The following is a 21,394-nucleotide window of genomic DNA, read 5'->3' as shown; positions in this document are numbered from 1 at the left end:
TTAAAGAATTTTTTTTTCAAATTATATTATAATCTTCTCTACAACAGGAACAGACAGCAAAACAAACGTGACCCTTCCCTATGCTATCCAAAACTAGTGGAGTTACACTTAAAAAATGTATCTGTTCCGACTAACATACAAATTCAACTTAAGTACAAACCTACAGTCCCCTTCTTGTATGTAACCCGGGCACTGCATGTATTAAGAAGGTTAAAATATGGAGCTTGATACAGAGGGATCAAGGAGTTACAGGTCAGGTCATACAATACAGAGGCAGGCTGGAGATCAGTAGTTTAGGAGATGATAGGCAGTGAAAGGGTAAACAAAAAAGCTTAGTCACTGAGAATCAATGAATAAATCAGCAGCTGCTTACTCATTCATTGATTCCTTTATTCACAAATTACTAAGATGTCTCTCCTTCCTCTGTAGTAAGTGGAAGGGGAGGGATTCTCAGTGTAAACAGCAGTCATTACAGCATACATAGTACCAAGCCCTGGCGGTAGGTGGTTAAAGGATATTTAAACCTTCAGTTGTTTTTGCATATATCTTTGTCTCCGCCGCGTACTCCCGTCCAAAGATCTGAAAAAACTTGGGCGGCCACAAAGGATTATGGGGCGGGCATATGCGCAGTACAGATTTTCGGCCGTAAGATGAGAGACACAAGGTAAGTCAATGGAGGCAGCGTGCACCCCCACAGACTCCGTGGGACAGGAAGTGCCAGGAACAGAGAGAAGTCAGTGTTGGATCGGAGACCGGCACCAGCCTTGGAGGGATTCCTATAAAATACAGGAAAGAAGAAGATGATCGGATCAAGAGGCAAAGAGGCATAATTTAAGTCCTTACACTAGCATGGAGGGGGGGGATTGCCTTTAACCACTTGCTGCTCGGGGTGTTAAACCCTCTTCCTGTACAGGCCATTTTTCAGTATTCAGCGCTGCAGTACTTTGACTGACAGTTATTCCGTCATGCAACACTGTGCTGAAATGAATTTTATACAATTTTTTAGGGACAGATAGAGCTTTCTTTTGGTGGTATTTAATCACCACTGTGGCTTTTAATTTTTTACTATATAACGACAAGATTTCTGGAAATTTTTTATAAAAAACCTGTTTTCCATGCTCTATGTTATAAAACATTTACCATTACCAGATTTTTTTGTAAAATATTAAAGACAGGGTCACATCAGGTAAGTAGACACCAAACATGTCAAAGCTCAAAATTGCGTGCGCCAGTGAAAACTACCATGCCTAAAATTGGCCTTAGGCGACGCTTTAAAAGCTTTTACCGCTCACGTCAGGTAAATAGTCGCCAAACATGTCAAAGCTAAAAATTGCGTGTGCCAGTGAAAACTGCCATGCCTAAAATTGGCCATAGGCGACGCTTTAAAAACTTTTACCGCTCATCAGTTTAGTGTTATCAGTGATTAATGGCCCTAAAATTATTGCTCTCACTGCGTCGTTTGCGGCCATATGTAAAATGTGTGGCATAATCGTTGTTTTCGCATTTAGACGCACCTGATGCGTATTTATGTTTATATGTGTGTGCATGCGGGGACTTATATTTGTTTTGGTGTTTTTAAAAAACATTTTTACACTTAAAATAGGTCCTCTTTATTGAGACATCAGGGGTCTCTAAGACCCCTAATATGTCCTAGGGACCCCGAAAGAAGCTGATGAAGCAGAGATCTGACAGTAGGTCCAAGTGAGGAATAATTGATATTAAACATTGGGAAGCCCATCGAAAGACACCAGGAATAAAAAAAATAATGCAAATAGATGAATCAACCTGGAAGGCCAGGACCATTATTGTTTGCATGATATAGGCAAGTCTGTACTTGTTACATATATGTATATATGTTTCTTTATTGAAGTGTTAGGACTTTAGCTCATTTTTCTTTTTTCTCCAAGCTGCCAGTTAGTTAAAATAATTTTCCCCCATAACGCAAAACTATTAAAACTGGGGTTAGTTCAGTGTTTTTGCCTGTACTTTTCTGTGTTACTCATCTTTGGTTGTGTTCTCATGTTCATCGAGCATGCACACTTTTTTACATTTACGGACCACTGTCACAAAAATATTATATTCTGATATCTCTTATGGTTAAAGACAAACTTCAGGCATTTAAACGTTTTCCTTGCAGTATGGCTACCCCCGAACTGCAGGGGTTGAGTGCTTTTTTTTCTCTCGGGGATGGAATAAAACAGATATACATACCCAATCCTTAGTCCCGCAGTGGTTGGCGCTCTTCCCCTCTACTCCGTCTGTGGACTGTCTCTTGGGATCCTCGCATCTAATACAAGGCAATGGACCTGCATTAGAAATGATGACCTAAGCAGTCCTTAGACCGTCAGAGCCCGGAGTAGAAGATGCTGTTGGTACCGGTCTTAGAGCACGGCGGGATCGAGGGTCAGTTGAGTATATCTGCTTTATTCCATCCTCTAGAGAAAAATGATCACTTAACCCTTGCAGTGTGGGGGTAGCCACACTGCAGGGGTAGGTTTTTAAAATTCTCGGATATCTTCCGTAATACAAAGGTAGTATTGAGTATTCATTTTTTATTTCACATGCCTGTATGTATATTTTTCTTCCCATTTGTATGGCATTCAAACCATCCAACAAAAGTACAATTGAAAGGGCTTGTGGCAAACTATAACACTGCCAGAGGTGCTTTCATTTAAGAAAGATTAAAGTTGCATAGAAGTCAGATCTTTTACTGTTGTTTTTTGAAGATTACAGCAAACTGAGATAAGACACAGTTGTTAGGCTTAACAAAACAAAATCTCTTGGAAAGTTGTGTGTGGCCCGAAGTTAGGTGTCCTTTTGTTTAGTTTGAAGTAACATGTGTTTTGTGCGAGGACCTTCAAAAAGAATATGAAATTATAACCACGGCTTTCACATTTCAGTGATAAATGGGTTGCTAATGATGTTTGAGATGTTTCTGCTTTATCAGCGATCCCAAAGCACTGTTTTTAAAAATGAAACCTTAAAATAGCCATCAAAGACCCTTGTGCAAAACTACATAGCAAGCAGAATCCACTGCATTTATCACGAGATCGCTTTGTTTGGCAAATATGACATAATCCTTTTTGGTCTTTTAAATTTACAACACCATTAGGAGTGACCTGTTTTCCCACACATAAGAAAGACCACAAAAACTGAAGAATTACCAGTTCATATAGATGGTAAGACCTGTCTCTGAAATACTACTGTTCCTAGGGACATTTTTGCTAAGGCAAGCAAGAGCTTTGTCTGCTTATTGTCTAAAGCATAAAAGGAACCTATTCTAAACTACATGTAAATCTTCGCAGAATGCACTGTCACTAAATGCACAAGTTTGTTTTTGTGCTGTTACCATAAATTGGTAGGTATAATCTGCACATACAAAATTTAGCATGTGTAAAATTATATAACTATTTTAAATTCATAATTTTTTTCATCTTTAAAGATTATGAAGTATTTTTGGTAGTTTTATTCTAGTATTGGTATGCATGAACATTTGTGGGGCACTTCACTTGTTGTCAAATATGTACTGATTTCCTGAATACATGCTTAAAGGAGAACTAGGAGGTGAGTGATTTTCACTCACCTCGTAGTTCTAGCCGACCTGTGACAATGAGACTGTCACAGGTGGGCTAAGTAGATTGGGAAGTGAGCGAACACATACCGGCGTTCGCTCACTTCTCGATCCTGTCACGGCTCTCTGCCATGACAGGGTAGGGGCCTGGATTCCCCCCTCCCCGCTCCGATCCTCCAGCCCTGACTGGCGGAACGGATGGGGGAGGGGGCGGGTACAGCTGGCTCTGCCTCTAGATAGGCAGAGCCAGCTGTCACTCACGCAGCTGGGCGGATCCAGACATAATTGTCGGGATCCGCTTCAGCTGCGGCGTCTCAGTATACCGCGAGCTATAGCTATAGTATACTGAGCTTAGGGTGATGGGAGGACGCTAGTTTGTGTCCTCCCGTTACCCTAAGGAGAACTATGGGGAAAAGCCCTAAACCCATAGTTCTCCTTTAAAGGGTATCTATGGTCAAAAACTGAAAATAAATATGTATTTCTATAATTAATTTCCATTAGTACTATCCCACTCCTAATAACCATATTGATCTAGAAGTTTGTAAATTTATTTATTGAAGATAGGCTGTACTTCTTCACTGCAGTGACACAATTTCACTTAGCCCTGTGAATATGCACTTCCTTGTGTCACTCTCACAAAGCCTGCTGTCTGAACTACAACTCAACTCTTCCCCCCACTCTCAGAGTGAACACAGGAAGCGCCTACAATTTAACATCATCATTGCTTGCTGGAAGCAATACATGATGGGAAATGTAGTCTTGAGAAATCAAGATTGCATCACATCAAGCAGCAGGGAAAGAGAGGCAAAGCACACTGGGAATTCAGGCAAATATTAAATGTGATGGGCAGACAGAAAGCAGCACTCACTACATAAAATATTTTTTTTGCAAGTCAGCTTTGATTGCATTATCAAAAACAACTCTAGTATGTATTCCCTTTACAGTCCTCATGTTATAATGTTATAGTAAATGCTGGGATGCTTCTGAGCGTGTGTGGCATTGAATCCTCCTCCTCCTGCGGAACTTGGCAGGGTCAGGTGATGATCAAGATGTCTGTAGACTTCAGTATATGCTGACAGTCCCTACACTGAGGAGCAATAAAATGTTTTAGATTGTAAGCCCTCAGGGGCAGGGCCCTCCTTACCATCTTGTCTTGAATTGTGTTGTGATTGTAATGTCTTCCTTATAAAGCGCTGCGCAAACTGTTGGCGCTATACAAATCCTGTATAATAATATTAGCAAGGTTGAATATTTTTGGCTGTTAGAGAGATTGCATAAAGAGCACATGCGACAATCAGGTCCTGTAGTGGTTAAAACTAAAATCCAGGCATAATGGAACTGTTTTATCTGCCAAAGACTTTGTAATCCAGCCAAACTTGTGATACAGCCACCCCTTCCAGACATCATAGCCAGATCCTCAACTTACATTGAAGCAGCAACACCGCTTAATCAAAATGAAAACACATTCCCAACCTGCTGATTGGCAAATCAAGGAGCAGAAACATATTGCTGAGATTATCCTTCTGATCACACTGCTCTCTTCACCTGCTTACATGTTCACATGTACACGAGAGCAGAGCCTGATTGGTTTAGTGTTCCCACCCTCCTTCTACTAGTCTGTGTGCTTTAGTGAATGGGATTACAAGAGGATGCTATTAAAACAAATTTGGTTACTTAATATATTAGATACATTTATTATTGTTTACATGAATACCTATCTGCATTCATTGGAGTTTATGGTGTATCTGCCTGGAGATCAGCTTTGGCGTCTAGGCAATACATGAGTGTCAAACGTTCTTATTATCTAAGGCAGATATTATTCTCTATGATCACAGTGATGGCTTTCTATTCTGCATAGGAACAGAAACAGTCTGTTAACGTCACATGTGCAGCATTTGCATGCATGTTATGGTGAACTTACCCCTGGGTTTCTTTTGTTTTGATGTTGTGAATGACATACATTCACCCTTGCCGCTCCATGTCCACTAGTGCTATATTTGTGCCACTGGCGATGACCATAGGGTGGCCAGTGCTGATGCAACGTGCATATGGAATGGGGTTGTACAAATATAAATATTTTTTTTCACAAAGGGAATGAAGTTTTTTGGCTGAAGATACAAAGTTTATTGTACCCAAAAACTGGGCATGCTAGTGGGGGTAATGTTTCCACCAGGATAAAGTTAAAAATCTACCACGTAGACAACTGTGTACTATGCCACACCTCATTTAAACTAAGTTGCATTATTTGTTTTAATGAGGAAGTATTAAAGACATGAAGAGCTTGATGTATTAAAAAAAGGAAAAGCAAAAGATTAGAACCAGAGGTACTACACGTAATAACTCATTTCTATAAGGCCTTTATAAATTTAGCATAAAAGAGTGAATAAACATTGGCTTCATATTCTGTAAATGCCAATACATGTATTGAAGAACATTGAAGAATATTATAGAATCCAAAATTAATTCTCAATTACAGAACTCTGCATTGTGGGCTCATTTACAGTTTTGCAAGCGTTGTGGTATGTTAATGCATGCACATTAACATGCCTTTAGTTGTGTGTTAATGTGCTTTGCATAAAGGGAGTTTTGAATGGGCTGCCTGGGCACCACAACGAAGCCAACATTACATAAGACTTTTTTTTAATGCAGTGCCCCACATGGCATAGTATGTGCATTGTGATGCTGCAGTGCGGCGCATTGAAGTGCATGCATTGTGTTACAACACATGGTAAACACATGCATTTTACCAATCTATATTTCTTGAAAACACGATATATTCTCAGGGCAATGTATTGAGCTGTATACATTTTTAAAAATCCAGTGTATTTATATTACAACACTATTTCAAACCGCCTTTAATTGGTTATACAAACTATAAGCCTTCCTGTGGACATTTCAAAGAGCAACCTTGTCTGAACTTTTAATCATCTTTTCTGAGTGTTATATATAGTAATCTCAACATTGTAAATATGTTTCCAGATGTGTAATTTTTCTGTGTGACTATTAAAATATAAGTTGCAAAGCAAACATTTTTTTTTCTGGCATGATATGTTTTGAATGCACTTTCTTAGCTGACCTTATGTTTATTTTAATTTTTTTCAGTCATTTAAAGCAAAGGATGGTTACGTTGTAATTGGAGCAGGCAATGATCAACAGTTCTCTACTGTTTGCAAGGTAAGCAAGGCAGTGATGTAATGCAAGTGTTCCACAAAGACACAGCCTTTAATATTTCTCTTGCATTTCACTTTCTAAAACATTCTAAGTTGTAAAAATATGACTGATAGAAGGGACTATTTGAAGATAGGCTAATTGTTATTATTCTTGGCAAGACTGAGCTTTACTGGGTACCTGGGTCCTCTACATGACTCTCCAGACATGCAACATAGTTCATGTGTTTATTCTGATAGAAAAAAATGATTCACTTTCTAAATGCAGAAGTGCTTACTGACGTGCACACATCATTTTGTAATGTTCTTTTTGTTCTGATTTGTATTTATTTAAGGTGTAAGAATTACCACTTAGGGTTAGGATTACTCAGGGGTGTAGGTATTATGGATGTTCGGATACCAGTTAAGATGCCATTGACGATACTTTGCATTTTCATGAGAACTACCAGGGTTGCAGCTGTGACAGGGCCCTGGTGCTCCACCACTGTCCTGAAATCATTAATCTATATTGTTTTAGAAAACCTGTCACATGACACTAAACAAAAATGTTTCGGTAACTGTATCTGTGAGTACTTGGACAAGTATTTGTACTTGGTCTGGAAAAAATGGATACTGTTGTAATAAAGGGGTGTGAATGGCTATTAAAGGAAACCATCCTCATCTGTGATCTGTTTGCATGTAATCAGTGTATGTGTATAAAAGGCCAATGAGTTTCTGACCTCCTGACAGACCCTTGCATCCTTCATCCAGTGCTGCACTGACGTGTCTGGATTCTGAGTCATGGGGAAAGCAAAAGAATTGTCAAAGGACCTGTGGGAAAAGGTATTTGAACTGTATATAACAGGAAAGGGATATAAAACGAATTGAGAATGCCAATCAGCAGTGTTCAAACTGAACATGAGGGGTTTTGTTGAAACCAAACCATGGTCAGGTAGACCAACTAAACTTTCAGCACAACTGCCAGGAAAATTGTTCGGGATGCAAAGAAAAACCCACAAATAACTTCAGGTGAAATACAGGACACTCTGAAAACATGTGGTGTGGCGGTTGCAAGATGCACACTAAGGAGGCACTTGAAGAAAGATGGGCTGCATGGTATAGTCACCAGAAGAAAGCCATTACTACGCAAATTCCACAAAGTATCCCGCTGACAATACGCCAAACAGCACAGAGACAAGCCTCAAACCTTCTGGCACAAAGTCATTTAGAGTGATGAGACCAAAATTGAGCTTTTCGGCCACAACCATAAACGCTACATTTGGAGAGGAGTCAACAAGGCCTATGATGAAAAGTACACTATTCATGGTGTGAAACACGGAGGTGGATTGCTGATGTTTTGGGGATGTGTGAGCTACAAAGGCACAGGAAAGTTGGTCAGAATTGATGAAGGCACGATGAATGCAGTATGTTATCAAAAGATACTGGAGGACAATTTGCATGCATCAGGTCGTAAGCTGCGCATGGGACGTACTTGGACATTCCAACATGACAATGATCCTAAACACAAGGCCAAGTCGACCTGTCATTGGCTACAGCAGAATAAAGTGAAGGTTCCGGAGTGGCCATCTCAGTCTCCTGACCTCAATATCATTCAGCCACTCTGGGGAGATCTCAAACGTGCAGTTCATGCAGGACAGCCCAATAATGTACAGGACCTGGAGGCTTTTTGCCAGGAAGAATGGGCAGCTTTACCATCTGAGAAGATAAAGAGTCTCATCCACACATACCACAGAAGACTTCAACCTGTCATTGATGTTAAAGTGGGCAACACACAATATTAAGAACTGGGTTATGTAAACTTTTGATTAGGGTCATTTGGGTAGTTTCTGTTGTCATTAGGATTGAAAAAGAGTAAACACAGTTGATTGATAATAAATGGCTTCAGCCAAACACTACCCATGAGTGACAGAAAGGTTTTCGTGTTATCATTCATATTCTCTGAAAAATGGCCAGGAAATCATAAATTCTGCCAGGGTATGTAAACTTATGAGCACAACTGTGTATATAGATTTATCAAGCTAGTGTAATGTTGTTGATAAACGAGGTTTAACAAGTGCAGATGAAAACACGTGTAAAAAAGGTGCAACAAACATGGGGGGGGGGTGTATCAAAGCAGTTGCGAGTGTTTGAACTTGCACAGAATATATTTGCACCAGATTTATAAAGCTACTGTAATGTTGTTGATAAATGAGGTTTAATAGACTCCAAGAAAGAAGATTTCTAACTTCAGGCAAAAAGCTTAACTGTCGCATCTTGAAGAAGGGGACTTCTTAAGTTGTGAGTGTTTTCTTAGGTGATGCTCCAGTTTCAGACAGCCCAGAACAAGTGGAGATGAAAATACGTGCAAAAAAGGAGCAAAAAACATGCAGTTGAAAAAGTAGTGCAAGCTCTGAAGAAACAGGTGCAAAAAATGTGCAGTTGAAAAAGTAGTGCAGGCTCTGAAGAAAACAGAAGCAAAAAACATGCAGTTGAAAAAGTAGTGCAGGCTGTGAAGAAAGCAGGTGCAAAAAAACATGCAGTTGAAAAAGTAGTGCAAGCTCTGAAGAAAACAGGGGCACATGTTAAAAGACAGATTTGCACATAAAAAAATGATCTAAGAGGCTAAAACTGTCACAAGTGCTTTGATAAATGCCCCCAGTATGTTTCTGAAATCTGGGAAGTTGACCTTCCACAAGGTGTACAAATTAATATAGTTACATAGTTAGTCATGTTGAAAAAAGACACAAGTCCATTGAGTTCAACATTTAGAGATGAGAGTTACCCACTGTTGATCCAGAGGAAGGCAGACATTTACCCACTTGCTTATTTCACTCGATGTAAACATAGGACATTTCATCCCAGGAAGCACTCTGCGGGATGCATGTTATATTTCCTCTAGTCTAGCCTAGACCAGCTTTTAACCTTGAAGGGCCAACTTTCTGCTTTGTGATTCTTTTCTTGAGGCTGCTTGCCTCTTACTCTCTAGTGGAGGCCTTTGTGCAGGGGATCACTCACATTGTCCCTCCTGTACACACTTCGGTGTCTCTGTGGGAACAGAAAGGTTGTCTTCTTCATCGCCATCATTCTTGTATTGCTGGTTTGACAAAGAATCAGATAGCTTCGAAACGTGTAGCCAAACCTTTTAACTGACAGCCCCATCACCCAGCAAGATGGACCATACTGGTCTTCAGCTCCGTGCCCGTCTCTGTGTGGACTTCCACAACAATTGCCGACAACCTTTTCAGCGGCACCCCTGGTCCTGTCCAGTCGACGAGTGGCAGCCTGGCCAGCTGAGCACTCACCGGACCAGACGAGACTGCTTACTTCCAATACACAGCCCGGTTCTTTTTAATTAATTTTTAAAAAAAATTAATTTCTTTTTAATTGATTTTTCCACTTGCGCTCTCTAGTCGCTTTCACCTCACATGTGCCTCTACTATACCTCCTCCATCATCAAAGGACTATTTAAGAATTGACTTGAATCGACAAGTCTCCGATCATACCCGCACAGATAAGCCGTATGAGCACTTGTTTCAAGCCTACAATACTATCCACCCTCCATCGGCAAGACGACATCTCGTGCACCTAAAAGTGAGTCCCTATTTTCAGATACCATTGTAAGGTTTATAATCTGTTCTAACAAGACAATCATCCGGGTTGTAGCGCTTCTTCTTTTGCTCTTTTACACATGTCCCTGAATTGGCAGCCTTGACTTATGAAGAGCCCTTTCTGGTAGTCAAGAAGATTATGTTAGTGCTGACGACTAGGACCTCCTTTCTTTCTCTCTGACTGCCACCACACAGGGATATTGTCCTACTGTGCTTATGTCCTGCTTCAAAACATTCTAAAGAAAATTCCCACCACTGTTTGTACATGGTTCAAGCAGTTTGTGTTTAACTCTCTTCTACTGATTCAATCTGCAAGTCTGACTCCCCTTCATCATTCCTGTAGGTTCCCTTATGTGGCACCCAGCTTTTAGATTCATTTTTGCTAGGTTGATTTGGCAAACTATCAATTAAGCATGTGAGTTGAAGGGTAAAGTTCCCCCCTATTCTGGTAAATACTTACTTTTCTAGGAGTGTTAGTACTTCTTGGGCCTTCCAGCATTGGTTTGGGGTTTCCCAAATCTTCAAGGCTGCCACCTAGTTCTTTGTTCACACATTTACCAAGTGTTACCAGGTAGCCTTTCAGTCCTCTGCAGATGCTAGCTTCAGCTGCAGGGTTCTTCAGATGACCCTCTGACTTTTGGGCCTCTTCTGTTACAGTTCCTTTTGCTTGTGGTTTCTCATGGGCCTGCTTAGGTTTGTCTTTCTCATGGGCGTGTTAGCTGTGGTTTTTTTGTGTTGCCCACCCATGGTTGGATAGCTTTTGGAAGTCCTATCTGTTCCAGAATTAATTCCCTGTGTACATCACAGAACACAGGACCCCCCCCCCCCTTCTGTTTTCTGTGATCCACTGTTGTACTGCTTGCTACAAAACTAGTGCAGTCTGGGGATGGGTGAGGTTATAGATGGCTGTCCTAACAGCTTTGATTTTTGTCTAATCACCTAATGGTAACTGCATGACCCATCTGTTCAAGAATTTACTCCCCGTGCCCTGTGATGTACTCCAAGAAACTGATTTTACAGGTAAGACAAACATCCTGTTTTATTTTGTAGGATATCCAACAATTTATCAAATATCTGGCTTTTTTTACTCTTGACTCCATTCCTTACCATAAATACATACTATTGAATGATGCTACACATGGTTAAACAGAAAAACCTTGTCTATTCAACGTGTAAAGCAGACCCTTGGCATGCATCCTAAGTTAAAGGCTTGTCAAAGAGTGCTATTTGCTAATCGTAATTGGTATAAAAATTGAAACATGCAGTGTGGTCATCAAGGAAAGTCCTAAAATGTATTTTAAATAAGTGTGTAGAAAATGAATTTCGGCCTTTCATCTTTGATTAAAGAAAGGCTTCATAGGAAGGGTCAGTGGTACAAATGCCAAACACTTCTAGAGAGCAGTCTGTGAAGTTATTTACATTGCCTTAGAGATGTATGTGCTGGATAACTGCACTAAATGGTTACAGACATGTGGAGTGCGGTATGCTGTAAGGAATTTGTGATCTTTAGAATGAAGAAGCTATACAAATTTAATTGAATGCAATAATGGATACTGCACTGACATTGTTATGTTAAAATATTACAAATGTCCATTGAATATATTTTTGTTGTTAGATTGATGATAGTACTTGTTGCCAAGACAACTGACTTCTGGGGGAAAAACATATTTCTATCTATCTATCTATCTATCTATCTATCTATCTATCTATTAAGGCTGCCACCTAGTTCTTTGTTCACACATTTACCAAGTGTTACCAGGTAGCCTTTCAGTCCTCTGCAGATGCTAGCTTCAGCTGCAGGGTTCTTCAGATGACCCTCTGACTTTTGGGCCTCTTCTGTTACAGTTCCTTTTGCTTGTGGTTTCTCATGGGCCTGCTTAGGTTTGTCTTTCTCATGGGCGTGTTAGCTGTGGTTTTTTTGTGTTGCCCACCCATGGTTGGATAGCTTTTGGAAGTCCTATCTGTTCCAGAATTAATTCCCTGTGTACATCACAGAACACAGGACCCCCCCCCCCCTTCTGTTTTCTGTGATCCACTGTTGTACTGCTTGCTACAAAACTAGTGCAGTCTGGGGATGGGTGAGGTTATAGATGGCTGTCCTAACAGCTTTGATTTTTGTCTAATCACCTAATGGTAACTGCATGACCCATCTGTTCAAGAATTTACTCCCCGTGCCCTGTGATGTACTCCAAGAAACTGATTTTACAGGTAAGACAAACATCCTGTTTTATTTTGTAGGATATCCAACAATTTATCAAATATCTGGCTTTTTTTACTCTTGACTCCATTCCTTACCATAAATACATACTATTGAATGATGCTACACATGGTTAAACAGAAAAACCTTGTCTATTCAACGTGTAAAGCAGACCCTTGGCATGCATCCTAAGTTAAAGGCTTGTCAAAGAGTGCTATTTGCTAATCGTAATTGGTATAAAAATTGAAACATGCAGTGTGGTCATCAAGGAAAGTCCTAAAATGTATTTTAAATAAGTGTGTAGAAAATGAATTTCGGCCTTTCATCTTTGATTAAAGAAAGGCTTCATAGGAAGGGTCAGTGGTACAAATGCCAAACACTTCTAGAGAGCAGTCTGTGAAGTTATTTACATTGCCTTAGAGATGTATGTGCTGGATAACTGCACTAAATGGTTACAGACATGTGGAGTGCGGTATGCTGTAAGGAATTTGTGATCTTTAGAATGAAGAAGCTATACAAATTTAATTGAATGCAATAATGGATACTGCACTGACATTGTTATGTTAAAATATTACAAATGTCCATTGAATATATTTTTGTTGTTAGATTGATGATAGTACTTGTTGCCAAGACAACTGACTTCTGGGGGAAAAACATATTTCTATCTATCTCTCTATCTATCTATCTATCTATCTATCTATCTATCTATCTATCTATCTATCTATCTATCTTATATATATATATACACTGTGTATTCTCATTAACATAGAATGGCTAAACTAGTATACTTCATGAACATCTGGTACATTCTGACAGAGCATGTGCATTATATAATTAAACAATATATTTTCCATTCACATCTATCATAGACTTGACATTGGGAAGTGCTTGATTAGTGTTGCCTGTATTGTATTTTTAACCACCTCCCATCCATTGGCCGTACCTAAACAGGAGGCTTGTAGATGCAGGTGGGCATTTTAAAACGTCCCTTTCCGTCGCCACCCGTGCACGGCGCTGGGCGCTGTGCATGAGTGGGGAAACGGTCAAAAATGGAAACAGCCAGCGAAGGCTGTTTACATACTAGTGTTCTGGCTTCTGTAGAGTATGCGCACCCGCCATCCTTCTCCCCAAGCCCCTCCATCCGGTCCGCTGTGCCTGGTCCGCCCCGGGACTGGCACGGCTGCTCTGTCACCAGAGATCAAAGGGAGTTCAGTATACGATCTCCTTCTGATCTCCTCTCTGGTGTCAGAATGCAGGAAGTGATGTATATTACATAATTTCCGCATTCAGCTGTCATTCCTGGTTACAGAAGCCGGGAGAAGCTGGCGAAGCAGATCTGTGCTTCATCAGCTTCTCTGGGGGTCCTCAGGTGACATTAGGGGTCTCCATAAAGAGGACCTGTCACGTAAATTTGCTATCGCATAGGGTGCTTCTTTGAGACCATACAATTATCTTGGCCCACCAATCACAGCTGTGGTGCAATGCAAAGGTTTCTATGCTAAGGGCCTGTTCACACGATGTCCGTTTTGTGTGCTGACCGGATCCGTACGCTGCTGCACTCAAAATGCATCCCATTGTATCCCTATGTGTTTTATGGGCTACAGTTCTCATGTGCGCAGTCCGTTCAGCTTACGACAGAAAAAATACTGCATGTCCCATTTTGTCCGGTCCGGAAACGCACAAACGCAACGCAATGCAGCTAAGGAAAAAAAAATTGTATTCTTGCTCCACTTATTATGATGTTATCAACGATAGACAGACAGGTTGGGGTAGAGGTAACGACATGAACTGCAAACATTTGGAACATGCCCATTACCTTGCAATGAACATACGAGTAAAGGAAAAAAATGTATCCCGGTGACCTCGCAAATCCTCATACAAACTCCAGAACTGACCCTTGGAGTCCCGGAGCCTCAAGATTGGATGTACTCAATAACGACGTCTCCTGCGGGCTCGTTCTCTGCAGATTGCTGTAGCCAGCACCATCAACATGCCTGCAAATATGTGATACATGTCTGATCACCAGCTTTACATACACAAAGGGAAGTAGATGTTCCGAGAGGGCGGAAGTGACCTCATAGGCTGAATCTGCATACTGACAGCCCCTTGGCTAAAAAAATAAGCATCCGGACCAAAAACGCATCAAAAACGCGTAAAAAACGCACTGCATCAGCAGCTCCACGTCTGCTGATCAGGACCTGATCTCATGTGAACAGGCCCTAAAGGGCAAATTGGATGTGTTGCCCTCTAGGCCAAAAGCTCTCTGTGGATTCCCTGAACAATAATATATATATACATTTGTGGGGACAACAGCTTATCTTTTGTCTGTACAGAGTAGTGCTTAAGGGCACACAGAGTGCAGATTTGTGGATCAACAGCACAGAGGGAAGTGTAACCCTTTATTATTTTTTCCTGGACTCTTACGGTACTGTATATTTCAATACCATGACAGGAGTCTTTGATGGAAATATCAAAACAGCACTTTCTTCGTTATCCATTTAGGAACACATGAATTCTGAAACAGTCGGGTTATATACTGTTACCTACAGGAGGTTTGGACACTGGCAAACATAAAAACGGTTAAAGGTCAGCCCCCCGATAACCCTGCCTCTAACTATCATGCCACAGTTTTTTTTTTTACTAGTGTCCTAGGACAATGAACACTCTGCTAAGAGAAAAAGCCTTAATCTTATTTCTGTATTTTATTTTTTCTTCAAACAAGATACTCGGTGCACCATAGTTATTATTATTTTTTTCCATGACTTCAATCAAGACTTCAAGAATGCTGCTAGAGTTGGTATATTGGTAGATTTTGGTATTGGTGAATCATCAGCAACAGCTTTGTTCAGCCTTGTTTACTGCTTTCTCACAAAACTGAGCCATTATAGTTACTGGATGGGTTACATAGGGGGGTGTCTTTCAATGGTTTTTCTGTTTGCCAGTGCCCAAACCTCCTATGGGTGGCAGCATATAACCTTTACAGAATTTCTGTATCTCTCAATAGAATTCAAAAAAAGTTTTTACTGTAAGTACAAAAATGTTGCTTAAAAAAAAAATTAAATACAGACTGATTAGCATGCTAACAAGCAGAAGGAATGCCTGTGTGTATGTTAATTTATACATGGACATAAGGTAGATTCTATAATGTTTATGAAATAATGGAATATCATTTTTGCTTGAAGTGAAATAGATACCCATGTACATTACTGCCACAGGATGTCACCAGTGCTCCAGTAGTGAAACTGTTACTGTCAGAATATGTGCTTCCAGTCCAGCAATGTAGTAAACGCCTCATTGATTTATAATAGTGGCCATAAATCTTAAAAAGTACTATCTTAAACTAGCAATAAATACGTATGTTTTTACTAAATTCTTGAGTGGATTCAGGTCACTTGTTGTAATTCCACAAGATGATATAAACAAACGCAAGTAGAAAAAAATGTGTAGATTTGTTCTTGGAGACCTGACACTGGAATATACACACACTTGCCACCATGTTATCCTAAGGATTTATTATTTATTGTGTATTAATTTATTGTCCACCTGTTGGAACATTATAAGATTGTTTAAGGTCAAGTTTGCCTTGGTGACCTAGTCACAAGAAAACAGATTTGATGTACTTTGCACATTTTTCAGGGAATGGTGAAGAAAACAGTTGTATAGTATAGGAAATAGGATTTAAAGTGAAACTCCAGCTTTCCTTGAGCAGAAACAAAATCCATGTCATTTATACTGTATACATTACAGGGGTTTAAGCAAACTTAATTTTAAACTCTCCCCTGCCTCTGTAGATACTGAGACTATGACAGTGTATTACTAAAAGAGAGATGAAGAAAGTAATTAATAGAAGGGACTATCTGCTATATCATGCTATCACATGGTCACACACTGCTTTGTAGTGCAACAAATGTTGTAAAATTCAAAATATTAACAATGACTTACAAAACCATCCACAACTCTGCCCCCGGCTATATCTCAAATCTTGTCTCAAAGTACCACCCTAACCGCCCCCTCCGCTCTTCAAATGACCTTCTGCTTTCCAGCTCCCTCGTTAACTCCTCCCATGCTCGCCTACAGGACTTCACTAGAGTCTCTCCCATCCTCTGGAACTCTTTACCCCAACCTGTCTGTCTATCTCCCACTCTGACTGCGCATAGGCGATCATTTAAGACTCATCTCTTCAGGGAAGCCTATCCCACCTCAAACTAACCGCTCAACCATCACGTTCTCAAACAAATCATACCCACACAGCTACCTCCTCATGTATCACTTGACCCTCCCTTTTAGATTGTAAGCCCTCAGGGGCAGGGCCCTCCTTACCATCTTGTCTTGAATTGTATTGTGATTGTATTGTCTTCCTTATATTGTAAAGGGCTGCGCAAACTGTTGACGCTATAAAAATCCTGTATTATAATAATAATCTGTGGCATCACTGGAGACATGTAGCATCACTGCCCAGTATATATTACTAAAGCTAAAAGGTGCCCTCCAGTATAAGATATGCTATGGATATTTGAAATTATCTTTGTACACTTCTGTTAAAAGCAGTAAGCCAACTACATTAAAAAGGAGGTGACATTATTGAGCATTTAGATTTTGAGATTTTATTTTTTTAAATTTACTGAAGGATTTGAGAATATTCACACAATAAAATATGTTAAGATTCACCTCAATTCCAGACATTCAAACATAAACTTACAAAATAGCTTATGTACACTTTTAATTATTTAAACAAAAGTGGAGTTTTCCTGTAAATATGACTAAATAAAAGTGTGTACTTTATAGAAATTAGTCCATTACACTAGTGAATTGTAATTTTTTATTTTTTTGTCTAAACAGTGCTTTTATAGCGTATGTAACCACTTTATTCCTATAGCCTTTTTTAAATGTATTTTGCTGCCTGTGTCCTGTTTGGTAGATTTCACTTCACTTCCTTCCCTAGAGTCACAACCGTGGACTGCTTTTTGGGGGGGGCAGTAAATCCTGAAACAGGACTTAAAATAGTATTTATTAAAAGAAAAACTAGCCAAAATACAGTGGGGGGAATTTATCAAAACTGGAGCAGAAGAATCTGGAGCAGTTGCCAATGGCAACCAATCAGCTTCTCTCTTCCGTTTGTTCAGTTAAGGTTTGAAATTGAAAAGTGGGTGCTGATTGGTTGCAGTGCACAGCTGCTCCAGATTTTCTCTGCTCTAGTTTTGATAAATTCCCTTCAGTATATTGTAACAGTATTATTAGAATGCATTGAGGAATGCACCCTGCAGACACTGTTTGCAGAGATAATTTATATAGGAGCCACTGTCAGCGCACCTGAGACAGAGCAAAACCAAACAATCACTATGACAGTTGGTCCCAGCAAGTTAAAACAGAAGAGCCACTCTCAAGCTATAATTTGTGAGGCTTGGCTGTCTGGGTCCTGCTCTGTGTCTCAGGAGCCCTGTGGGACCCATGCCAGAGCAGTTTGGCCCGGCTTTGCCATAGCAAAACAGTAGCAGTTGGGGCACATTTTTTAACCCGTCCGATTGACTGTTAGCTATGACCCCTCATAGCTTCCTGCTGACTCAGTGACCACCCCCCCAGACATGAAAATGTAGCTTTTCAGCCAAAAGCAGCTGGATTAAGCAACTGGGACGCCATGTATATGAATTTTGTTACAGATCCCAATGGCATGAACTCTGCCATTAGCAGCAGCCAGTACAGAGCAGTCGTACACTCATTGTTGGATTTTTTCAGGTATTTGATATTATTGAGACTTATTGGTTGGGGGGATGCAGAGTCAAGATCTCAGCTCAGGAGATCTTGCCACTTAAATTCCTGAGAGGTATGAGACTAGGGGTTGCCTACTACAATCATTTCTTGGTAGGCTGATCCTTTAATGGTAATCTCTAACCTTTTATCTGGTATCTAGACATGCTGAATAGCTTCACCTGCATTAGGAAATAATCAAATTAAAGAAGAAATATATGTTGGTAGGAAGTGTTCTTTTGTTTTAATATTTTACAGTTGATCTCTAGACACATTTGGCAGAAAGCATCCAATAATGTAATTTGGGAGTTAAAAATTATACTTTTGTAGTCTGTGCTATAAAAACTATTCTTCTGCATTGAATTCCAAGCAAAAACCCCGGGTCAATATTTTCCACAAAGATCACATTTACGTGATTTATTCTTGTTTTCTCTGAGTAATGTTATCTTAAATTGGCTGGACTTTCTCCAATGTACATATCTATTTTTCTTGATTATATATTAAAAACGTATAAATATATGATACCTTTGTGTTTCCCTGTGGTAGCTGAGGATATAAAGTGTACTGCCACAGTTTGATATAGATCACATTTTCTGGTGGCTGAGGCAATAATTGTCTGCAAAATACACAGGATCCCATTGTGCTCCAGCATAGGCCATCACAAATTATTTTATATGTTCATGTAGACTATCAATCTGTGCTGCATCTGAATCATGACATAAAGGGATAAAGTAGGAAAAGTACAAGTTTACCAAACATGAAAAATGTATTAACACAGATTGCAGGAAAGTGGAGCTAGAGAGGGTGTAATGGCCCAAACTCTCTGCTACAGTTTTTGTTTTTCTAAAAATGTTGCCTTAACCTCTTGCTGACCAGGTGTTTAGACCCCCTTCCTGGCCAGGTAATTTTTCAGTGTTCAGTGCTGCAGTACTTTGACTGACATTTATTCCGTCATGCAACGCTGTACTGAAATAAATTTTATACCATTTTTTGGGGGACAAATAGAGCTTTCTTATGGTGGTATTTAATCACCACTGGGGGTTTTATTTTTTACTATATTCAGGAGAAATTACTGACAATTTTGAAACTTTTTTACATTATGTTATAAAACAACTAATATTACCCACTTTTTTGGTAAAATATAAAAGACAGGGTCAGGTCGGGTAAATAGACACCAAACATGTCGAGCTTAAAAATTGTGCGCACTCGCGAAATCGCAAAAAACTAGCATACCCAAAATTGGCCATAGGCAACGCTTTAAAAGCTTTTGCAGCTCATCAGTTTAATATTATCAGTGATTGATGGCCCTAGAATTATTGCTCTCATTCCGACGTTCGCTGCGTTATGTAACATGTGCGGCGTAATGGGCGCAATCGTCGTTTTCACAGGTATGCACACCTGACACATGTTTACATGCGTGTATGTAGGGGTGGGGACTTTAACAAATGTTTTTGTTTTTTTAAATTCTTTAATTTTTTAATTTATGTGTAACTTAAAAAAAAATTGGGGGGGAAACTTAAAATTTTTTTCCCCACTTAACTTTATTGCTATCACAAAGGGGGCTGAGAAACCCCTCTATGTTATAGCAAAAGAGGTGACAGGTCCTCTTTATGGAGACATCAGGGGTCTCCAAGACCCCTAATGTCACCTAAGACCCCCCTGAAGAAGCTGATGAAGCAGAGATCTGCTTCATCAGCTTCTCTCCAGCATCTGAAGCTGGAGAGTGACACAAGAATGCGTGTGTAATATACACCACTTCCGCATTCTGACAGCGGAGAGGGGACCGGAGGGAGATCATGAACCGACCTCCCTCTGATCCCCTGTGAAAGAGGCAGTATGCTGGTCCCGGGCTCACACCGGAGACCAGCATCGGAGACCTCATACAAGCGATCCGCCGGCTCTGTAGCCGGCGGATCGCTTGTATATTAACGGGCATGGCTGCCTGTTTTCAAATAACGGGCATTTCCCGCTCGCGCACGCCCAGTTACATCCATGAAGCTCCCGGCCGGCCGTGTATACACAACGGCCGGCCGGGAGGTAGTTAAAGGAGAACTATGGGGTTAAGGCTTTTTCCCATAGTTCTCCTTAGGGTAACAGGAGGACACAAACTAGCGTCCTCCCATCACCCTAGGCTCAGTATACCGTGAGCTACAGCTCACGGTATACTGAGACGCCACAGCTGAAGCGGATCCCGACAATTATGTCTGGATCCGCCCAGCTGCGTGAGTGACAGCTGGTTCTGCCTATCTAGAGGCAGAGCCAGCTGTACCCGCCGCCTCCCCCGTCCGTTCCGCCAGTCAGCACTGGAGGATTGGGGAGGGGGGGGGAATCCCAGCAGGGAGCCGTCAGTGACATTCACGGCTCTCTGCAGGGACAAGATCGAGAAGTAAGTGAGCGACGGTATGTGTTCGCTCACTTCCCGATCTATTGAGCCGACTTGTGACCGTTTCATTGTCACAGGTTGGCTCGAACTATGAGGCTGTGATTTTCAAAACAAACTTCAGTGAATGAATACAGAGGTACTTACTGACACAGACTTGCATTAGTTCCAACTTAATTCATACGTTTTAACAAAATATAATGCACAATAAAATAAATGGTACGTATAACTGGGGTCATCCACGCAAAATGTAAAATATCTCCAAAAAGTTAATTAACAGGATTGTGATCTTCCACCAGACAGTGCCAGAAAATATGAACATGTTGGTGAGATCTCTTTAAATAGAAGGTCAAAATGCACTTTGGGATTTCAGACAGAAATTTCTAATGTAACACAATGTTGGTAAACATGATCACAGCCTATTCATAACATTCAGACCATTTTGTTGAGCCTGCAGTGTCCCATGGAGCTCCTTCTACTTATTACAGCAGAGAGAACTCTGTGATTGGAGGAGAGGACTGGTAGATGACTTTGAAAGGTGGCCAGACGTTTCTCCGAAAGGCATTCATTTTTACTGTGCTCGGCTGACTTCAGGACTTTAATCACATTTGTAAAGTACAGTGCTTTGTGTGGTATGGGTATACCCCTTGGACATGTCCCACAAACAGTGGTCAACCTCTGGAAAGCACTGTATTGCAACCTGTCCGGCTCCCTGTGATTGGGGGGGGGGGGGAAGCTTTTGAAGTC

General features: G+C 40.5%; 1 protein-coding gene across 2 annotated transcripts in view; it reads left to right on the top strand.

Moving 5' to 3' along the window:
- SUGCT (succinyl-CoA:glutarate-CoA transferase) overlaps positions 1 to 21,394 on the top strand; it is a 580,716-nt gene that overhangs the window by 182,654 nt on the left and 376,668 nt on the right. For both annotated transcript variants that reach the window (XM_018559667.1, XM_018559666.1), the window contains one exon: positions 6,674 to 6,745. In XM_018559667.1, coding sequence (XP_018415169.1) covers positions 6,674 to 6,745 — 72 coding nt within the window. The remainder of the gene's footprint in view (positions 1 to 6,673; positions 6,746 to 21,394) is intronic.

The sequence above is a fragment of the Nanorana parkeri genome, unplaced genomic scaffold (genome assembly GCF_000935625.1).
Source record: "Nanorana parkeri isolate BGI_ZX_2015 unplaced genomic scaffold, ASM93562v1 scaffold410, whole genome shotgun sequence".
Lineage (NCBI taxonomy): Eukaryota > Metazoa > Chordata > Amphibia > Anura > Dicroglossidae > Nanorana > Nanorana parkeri.
The sequence above is the reverse complement of the archived record's forward strand: the minus strand, read 5'-3'. Positions and strand labels throughout refer to the sequence as shown.